The sequence below is a fragment of the Gymnoscopelus microlampas genome, assembly GCF_963454915.1.
Source record: "Gymnoscopelus microlampas genome assembly, chromosome: 4".
Taxonomy (NCBI): Eukaryota; Metazoa; Chordata; class Actinopteri; order Myctophiformes; family Myctophidae; genus Gymnoscopelus; species Gymnoscopelus microlampas.
The window spans coordinates 9,647,586-9,656,724 of record NC_139941.1 but is presented as its reverse complement, the minus strand read 5'-3'; the positions used below and the strand labels follow the sequence as shown (position 1 = coordinate 9,656,724).

Below are 9,139 nucleotides of genomic sequence, written 5' to 3'. Positions count from 1 at the left end.
CTCACTGATGCCCTCTCTCCCATCTGTCTCCCATTTTGTTTTTAGCTGGAAAAGCCTCTATCAGCCCATGGTACAATTTAGACAATAATTTTGCTGTTTTTTCTGTTTGTCTCAGGATCCTCTCCATTATAAAGGGTTCTGGTTCGTCAAGTGTATGCTGTGTGGACTGAATAAAACTTCTTAGTTTTAAAAAACAAAAAAATAGTGAGTTAGGTATACCAATTTTTTTTCTTGGATTTCTCTAAAAGAAAGCAAAATTCTGTTTTTATATAAATTTATAAAAGTTGAAATACCTTTGTCCACAAGTTGTTTAAATATACTACCATTGAAGATAAAAAGTAATGTGGGGTTTTTCCAACTGGGAGCATATGGTGATAGAGGTCTTCTCCAGTTCAAAAACTTATGGACAGAATCCCATCACACTTGATCCATTTATAATTTATATGTTGACTATTCAAATCTACAAGCTCACTGCAAGCTTGAACATCTGCTATTTTTGAAAATATCTGAAAAATATCAGATATCAATATTTTGGCTATTTTCTAAAGAATATGACAAATTCTGAAAACTTGTGAAATGGGACATTCTGCATAATGAGTACTTTTGGTACTTTAAGTATATTTTGATACCAATACTTTTGTATGTTTACTAAAAAATACAGTGCTTTAACTTTAACAGAGTATTTCTTCATTGTTGTATTGCTACTGTCACTTAAGTCAAGGTTCAAGGTTCAAGGTTGTAATTTATTGTTACATCTTGTGTACAGGTACATAAGAGTAAAACTTATTTTGGTTTGGCTTTCTTCAGACAATGCAGCAGCATACTGTAGGTAATAACAACAATAGAATAATGATAGAAAACGTAAAAAGATTTAAAGAAAAGAGAGTGCAAAAAGAGAATAAAAAGAGCATCATCAAATCAAATGTGCATAAAAAGTAAAAACTTGGTGGGTTGTACACGCCACCAGCATTTTTCTATTCCTCATGCTTTGCTGACACAGCGTTTTTTTTGACACAGTCAAAAACCTGAGTACTTCTTCCACACTGCACAGTTTTTACTTTCTTTTTCTTTTCTCTTTTTCCTGTGTGGGAAGAGTTTAGGGAGGGTACTTCCTGATTGGCAGCTTTATAAACCATGAGGACCGTGTTGCTTCTCAGAGACAGAGACCGTGGCTGAGTTTCATCTTCCCTCGATCCTCGTCAGAATTCCCCTCAAGATGGCGCTACTGAAACCAAAGCATGTGCTGACAGCTCTGATTGTCTGCTGCATGGTCGCCCTACATGGTGAGATAATGTTATCTGTCTTTTTTATACATTTACCAGGTCACTTTTCTGTTTAAATTATTATTATTGTTATTATTATTATTATTATTATTATTATTATTATTACCCTTATTACTATTGATGTACTTACTGTAAGTTCATTAGATTTTTGAGTGGTGCCGAAGGCAACCACTCCTATACATGACGTGTGTCCGTATGTATGTATGTATGTATGTCTGTCCACAAACATTGATGACAACATCAATACGGGGTTCAATACGGGGCTCATCAAAGGCACCACTCACTTCACACAGGGTGTGATTTTTTACAAAGCAATGTGATTTCAAAATTAAGAGCGTTATCAACCACCCAAAAATAGTTAATGGATTCAAATGTCTTCCAGCCAGTGGAAGAAGAAATACAATATACATGTATTATGCATTGTGAGCTAAGAGTAAAAAGTACAATATACTTTACTAGTGGAGTAGAAGTATATTTGAATGAAAAATGTAAATACACAGGTCAATTAAAAGTACTTCCAATTTGTACTTAAAAGTGCAGTACTTAAAGCGGCACAATGTCACCTTTTGTTAATGAATACATTTTAATTTTGTCCAATCTGTATGTTAGAGTATGCTAATACAATATAACTTATACAATTGGGGTGGTTGTATTTGGTCTCCCTGCTCTTCTATTGAGACATTTAGATCTGACATGAATGTTAACCTGATGGTGCAGCTTTAATTGTACTTTCCACCACTGCTTGCAGCCAATGGCATTGGACGCCCACAGAAGTGCAGATGCATCCAGACCTCCTCAGACTACATCGCTCCTCGATTCTTCAAGAAAGTGGAGATCCTGCCGGCTGGAGCCAACTGTCGACAAACCCAGATCATGTCAGTGTTATCGGTTATTATATTTACATCCAGACAGATATATCGGGCCATTTTTTGACTTTTTTGATGACAAAAGTATCTGATCGGCTATTTTTGAAGGGCTAAAGTGGTTAATTAAAATGTTCAGTTTTTCTGTATTTAATATTTACTTGTTTTCTTGTTTGTTGTAGAATTAAAGTTAAATATTCTGTTCATATATTGAAATGTAATATTTATATCTATCAAAAGCTTATTAGTGAGTTTTTTTAACAAGTTAATTGTTCTCAAATACTAGAAACCTTTATCAAATCTATGTTTTTAAACTTGTTTTGAATTGATTTTGCACTTTTAGACAAAAATATCAGTCATCTCTCTCCCGATCTATCAGGATCGGAATCGGACCCAAATATTATATTGTATTCATAGGTTATATCTATTCATTGACGACGCTGTGCAAAATATAATCGGGGGACAACTATTTAATTGACAAAGAGCTATGTGCAGTTTAATGAAACTATACATTTCCGGATTAGAGTGATCAAGCGAAAAAATAAAAAACATCTTTCTCTTCACAGAATCACCAAGAAAGACAACTTCTCTGTTTGTGTGGACCCAGAGTCTCCGTGGATCAAGAAGATGATTCACACATTTTTAGACAAGCAGCAAAGGTGAATTTCCAGTCACACACATTAACCATTCAGAAAACTGATGTGGACAAATTACAACATTCGACTCAAGTACAAGTACTGCTTGACTTAAACTTCACTCAAGCAGAGGTAAGATTAATAGGCTCTATGCACAGCACAGCAGACATATTGGGAAAGAAATTGGGCATCTTCCTTCACAGGTCTTACCAATGATACTAATGAAGGCTCAGTTCCATTCTGGTCTAACAGAGTCAGGGTGCTGATATTGTTGCATGTTGGCTCACTGGAAACACTCTGCTACACCAGTGGGCCCTGTGGTCCAGGGACCCTCATGGTTCCTGGAGGGGGGTTCCAAACTCTGAGAGTGTACAGATGGAACCAAATGGACCCGTAAGGGTACTCTCTCTGAGTTATGGGGGTCCTTGAAATTTAAAAAGTTTGACAACCACTGTACTACACTTAATGTAACAGAGCCTCAATTAGTATCATTGGTAAGACCTGTGAAGGAAGCAAGACAGACGCCTACAGTGAATAGAGCCTATTTGTGTTGAAAACTACTCATGTAAAAGTACAACATTTGCACTTTTGAACATCATCATTTTGTGAGAGTTACATTGCTACTGTGAAATGATCATTACTCATTAGAGATCCTGGCTGTAATAATTTACCCATTTAAACACTACATACTTCATTGATCGGGGCCCCCCAGGGTCCATACTAGGTCCATTTTTCCATCAACACCATCTCTAGTCTCTGGCAAAAACAGCTGACATATGCGTCATAAGCTCACATGAGACACGTTGAGAGCATGTAGATCTGCTGTTCTGGTTCATATAGTTAAACATGAGCCATTTACGGTATGGTATTTTTGCAGGAGCAGGAAGCGCAGGAATCCTCAGACCTCCACAGCTCAACCTCTCTGACCTCCAGCACGACCTCTCTGATCTCCAGCCTTGCATCAACGACCAGGATTTAACTTCAAATCAGCATTTCTCTTTCCTGTCATTTTTTAAAATCACTTGCATCTGGGGTTCTCAAACCTTCTTATACTCTCTGGCAAATTCTCTGGAAACCACTCACTTGATTTATGTTTGATATTAGGGTACATTAGGGTACATTAGCTGCACCCTAAAGCACAGCTAGTCTTCCTGGGGTCCACATAAAAACAATACATACATTTAAATACATACATTTAAAAAAGACAAGAAAAGAAAACAAAACTTTTGTTTTACATTAAACAATCAAGTGCATGAAGTTCACATATTGAGAACATAAATAAAAAAAATACAGTTAACACATATGGTAAAATCTGAGACAGCTTGACATCCGACAAATATGACATTCCCAGGTATTGCTTAATTTGCTTTTAAAATGTTGGTTTCTGTGTCAATTTAGTCATTAGCAGTGGCAAGGAATTCCATGTTTTCATTGCTCTGTAGTAGTACAATAGCGCAATTTCAAAAGTTGAAATAAAGCACATTAACAAATAAAGCATGCTTTGGTAACCTTGAATATCTGAATTTGTGTCCTATCATTGTTTAAAAGGTATGGAAAAGTGTTGCTGTACACATTTGTAAATGCAAACATGCATAGCCTATATCTGTTGTCAAAATCTTAAACATATATTCACAAGCTATATGCTTTTCAAAAACAAATAAATCACACTTTGGGGAAGAATAGATTGTCTCTTTTTCAGTTGTGGACCCCACCGTCCCTTCCCGCTTGGGGTCCCGACCCATAATTTGAGAACATCTGTTTTGTATTATTTTCTGTTACATTATATAAATAACTACTGTAAATGATAGTAAAGTTTTAACAATCCACCCAATATTAATCATTATTTTCTGTTGGCCTATAATCAGGATATGTATATTTGAGTGATTTCTAAATTGCAATACAGTAATACCATTGATGTTAAAAAAGAAAAAAAACTTTGTAATGTGTACTTTTGAATACTGAAATAGCTATTTTTTAAAAGCATATACCTTTGTACTACAGTACAGTACTCAAGTACAAATTTTACTGGGCAACTTTCACTTGTAGTTGAGTAATATTTGACCAGCAGTATTGACTCAAGTACTGGGGTTGAGTACTTTGTCAACACTGGTGGTGATGATGATGATGATGATGATGATGATGATGATAATGATAATGATAATGATAACAATGATTATAACCAATGCCTCCTTTGAGTATTAAGGTGTTTAAACCATCACTACACACTTCATTGCATCATTATTGGAGGCCTTTAGGCTTATTCGGTGAATTGTCCTTCAATTGTTTTTATTAATCAATGCAATTGATCATTTTTGGAAGCAGGATACAGTCTATCAAGTCAGGTGAAGTCAAACTGTATTCACAGTTTGTAAATGTCACGAGCAGACAAATCTCACTGTTCGTTGTGGGGAAATACACAACGCAATATAAAAGTGTAACTATCAGATGAAAGATGACATGGTATATCGTCTCCAAAAAAAAAAAAAGCGGTTACTCTTCAGGATTCAAATTCAAAAATAGCAGATCTACAAGCTCAAAACTCATCGCCTCGTGCTGCATTTCGAGCTTGTGGATCTGGTATTTTTGATACTTTTGTGCTACGCTGTAGTATCACGAAGTAGGTCATTAATTTACCAAAAAAGTTTAAATATGGAGGTAAGAGGTTTCTGCCCGACAGCAACGATATACAGTATATTCATTCAGTATGGGGAGGACGGTGTGGTGAAATAAAGACTCATGGACATTTATGGTGAATCAATTGTGAAACAAACTCAGTAGCCTACTGCCATCTTCTGTTGAACGATGGTTGTGCATCGGGTCAAATGGCTGCAAAACAACTGTCCCTGGAAACCTGAGAACCAATGGTGGAACGTATTGTGTCTGAGCAAGATGAAATGATAAGGATACCACAATATAAACATACTCAATAAGTTACAAGTAAAAGGCCTGTATTCAAAATTTTACATGAACGCAAGATCATCAAAATATTCGTATAAAGTACTGATATTTCTAAATGTGTCATGCTTTTTGAAAATAGCTGATCTACAAGCTCACAACTCGATGCATTGTGAGCTTGTAAATATGCTATTTTCAAATAGCCAAAGTATAAAATATGGTTAAGCAGTGAATGCTCGTTCTAATCATCAAAGTACAATATTTGCCACTGAGGTGAAGTGGAGTAGTATAAAATATCAAAGAATATCAAGTAAAGTAGCTAAATGTAGGTCTACCTCTAAATGTTATGTAAATATCTAAATGAAGAAATCTATCTGAATCTATGTAAAGTAACTTTACGTCTATTATTATAATAGATGTATAGAAGGGTATGTGAGCAAATGCACTTGAGTCGCTTGTTTTGCATGCAAACATACAGTAAGTGCTTCTCCTCTGAATGGGGCTGTAAACTGGAGCGTCATTATCCCATTCAATCTGAGAAAGCATGTGTCATTTTAGATTTTAGCGACTATTCAAAAATAGCAGATATACACAGCGAGCTTGTACATCTGCTATTTTTGAACATTTTAGAAAAATCTTGAAAGTTTGAAACATGTTGAATAATTTTGAATTGTTTAAAACAAATATCTTCTGGGGGTCCCCGGCACAAAACTATTTCAGACCGGGGTCCGCGGCCAAATATATATCAACCTGGAGGTCCTTGGCACAAAAATGTTTGAGAACTAGGCTACTGATGTAGAAGGCATTTGTAGAATCGGCCTCAAGTCTTAATGGGTTGATAATAATTGATGTCAGGAGACAGAGAAATTCACATATTTTCGGCATGCAAAGCACCAGCCTTCCTCCAGCAATGTCTCCCAGCTTGTCATCTACCATGTTGAACATGTGTTTGTTGAGTTCAGATGGATTTTGTTTGCAAGCCACATGTGCCTGCGTTGAGAATCTGTCTATATACAGTGCTACCTAAATATGCAGGGGTGTCAAACCCATTTTAGGTCATGGCCAGACATGGTCAAATGTGACTTCATGCAGACCAGAACAGTTGTACACGTGTGAGAATGCATGCACACATTCTGTGACACATTCTCAAATAGCACACGCCCCCCCCAACTAAACCTGCTCTCGTGTGTCAGTCTCTGCTATTTGAAGATTACTCTCGCTCTCTCATCATCTCCTATAAATTAAAGGTAGGGTAAGTGATTTCCTTTGGTTAAAATAAGTGTTAAATAGCTCTATATTCTGATAGTACTCATTGCTATAGAGTGTTTGTTCAGTAAAAGGAGTCTCCTTGTCTCTCCAGCTCTTTATAAAACAGAAAATGCATTTTCGTTTCAATTTCATTTCCAACTTTATCCAATCGGGATAGAGAACTCAATCAGGATATAGATTAAACAAGTGAAATTGGAAGTGATGACACTAAGAAATGAGCAGACAAAATTGGAACTGGAACACTATAAAAACTAGAAAATGTGCTCCTCGGAGCACAGGTCTCCGCCAGTACTGTTCCTGATTAATCCTGTCTTACCTCACTTCAAAAGGTATAAATGACCTTTTGAAGTGAAGTGACACACCTATATAGGTCTCTATTTCATCATGCGTCTCGCTAGCCAATCAAAGCACACCCTTTCAACAAATTGTCACGTGTCACGTGAAGCTTGACCAATGTTAGCTTGGTGGACACACGGAAGGACGAGAACGAAAACATAGTCTCCTGGCGGAGACAATGAAGCTTAAAAATTGGTACTTTCTCCTGATTGGCTGAGATTTTGACACCTACCGGAAAATGTATTTTCTGTTTATTAAAGAGCTGGAGAGACGGGGAGACTCCTGTTACTGAATGAACACTCTATAGCAATGATTTCTATCAGAATATAGTGCTTTAACCTTTTAACAAAATACTTTTTGTTTTAATAAAAAAGAAACAAAAAAACCCACAAAGGTCTCCACCTTTGCATACATTTTCCTCTCCCCTTCCCAGTTGGTCTTTGTTTACTGAACTCTCTTCCATGACTGTCTGTTCTTCTTTGCAGCCGTTGAGTTCCTGGCTGGCATCGACCGAGCACATTCCTGTGCTCTGCTTTCTTTCACGTCTGAATGAAAGGATCCTTTTTTAAGGGCGACGATCTCCTACGTCTTTCTCATTTATGCTCCATTATCTGGAGCTTGTTCTCTGTCATAGCCACCTTTCTTTCCTGTTGCAGTTGGTAGACATGGCTGCCAGTTCCCACCTGATGTCGTGTGGGAGTCCTGACTGCTCCAGACCGCACTGAATGATCGCTAGCTTGCACAAAGTCTTCAGACTGGGACTTAAGTCTAAGATGTACATGTCAGACACCTCGCCGTCATCTTCGTCTTCAAGAGCTTCCACCGATTCCAGTCCCAGGAATTGTGTTGTCCCGGGCGTGTATCTGTATCCTCCAAAGAGGATGATACGATCTCCCACCATGCAACAGCACATCCTAGACATCCAACACGGGCCTTTCCCCTTGGGCTCAACCTTCGTCCAGGAGAAGGTCTCTGTGTTGAATTTCCACAGGTCGTTGAAGCTCTGGTCCAGAAGAAAGTTGCGGCCACCTAATATGTACAGCTCTGTATTGTAGGCAAAGGCCGAATGTGCCCCGCGTCCTTTTGGGAGAAGCTGTATAGAAGGCGTGCTCAGCCAGCAGTTGGTTTCTGTGTCAAACACTCTGGCGTTCTCGTTGTAGTTGAATTGGTCCCCTCGGCCCCCAAATACAAACATCTTTGTCCCGACGATGGTGGCAGAGTGACACGACGACGCCGGTGCGGGCGTGCCTTGCGTGTTAATTAAAGTCCACACCATTGTTGTGGCGTCCAACTTGTGGATGTCATTGGTGTATCTAGTCAGCATGTTGAATCCTCCAAAGATATACATGACCTTCCCCAAGACGCAGGCTGAGTGGCCTCGCCTCGCCTCCGGGACGGACCCCGAAATCCGGAGCTCGAACCATCTGTGGTTGTGGACATCGATCGCATAAAGCACGTTGCAGTACTCCCCCGTGTAAGTGAAGCCCCCCCAGATGTAGATGATGTCCTCTATCAGCATGGCCGTGTGGCCATAGCGCATGGAGGGCACCTCGAGGGGATGTTCTCCCCGTCCGTTTGTCACAGGCGGCAACTTGACCCATCGCAACGACACGGTGTTGAAGATGTGCATCTCGATCTGACCATCGTACCTGTAGGTCTCCCCGTAATGGAAGCCTCCAAAGGAGTACACCTTGTGCCCTACTGCCACCGCAGCATGGTGCTCTCTCTTCGGTCGTCCTTTGAGGTGCACCACCCAGTGCAACATCACGGACACCAGCACTGTTGTGGTTGAACACAGATGGGTGAGTGTTGCTCTGTAAAAGAATGGAGTTAGATCCCACGCGCAACCATTTTATAT

At 38.8% G+C, this 9,139-nt stretch overlaps 2 protein-coding genes across 2 annotated transcripts; one reads left to right on the top strand and one right to left on the bottom strand.

The window, feature by feature from the left end:
- The first annotated feature begins 1,172 nt into the window (after positions 1-1,172).
- On the top strand, positions 1,173-3,975 carry LOC311043587 (interleukin-8-like). The gene is made up of 4 exons (XM_084054892.1): positions 1,173-1,283; positions 2,032-2,158; positions 2,713-2,805; positions 3,659-3,975. Exons 1-4 carry the CDS (start codon positions 1,217-1,219, stop codon positions 3,705-3,707), a joined length of 336 nt encoding a protein of 111 aa, XP_083911018.1. The 5' UTR covers positions 1,173-1,216; the 3' UTR covers positions 3,708-3,975.
- Positions 3,976-7,909: 3,934 nt separating this feature from the next.
- Positions 7,910-9,046, bottom strand: LOC311043923 (kelch domain-containing protein 3-like; the record flags this gene model as incomplete). Its single annotated transcript, XM_084055347.1, has 1 exon — positions 7,910-9,046. The coding sequence occupies one exon, from the start codon at positions 9,044-9,046 to the stop codon at positions 7,910-7,912; it is 1,137 nt and encodes a 378-aa protein (XP_083911473.1).
- Between the last annotated feature and the right edge of the window lie 93 nt (positions 9,047-9,139).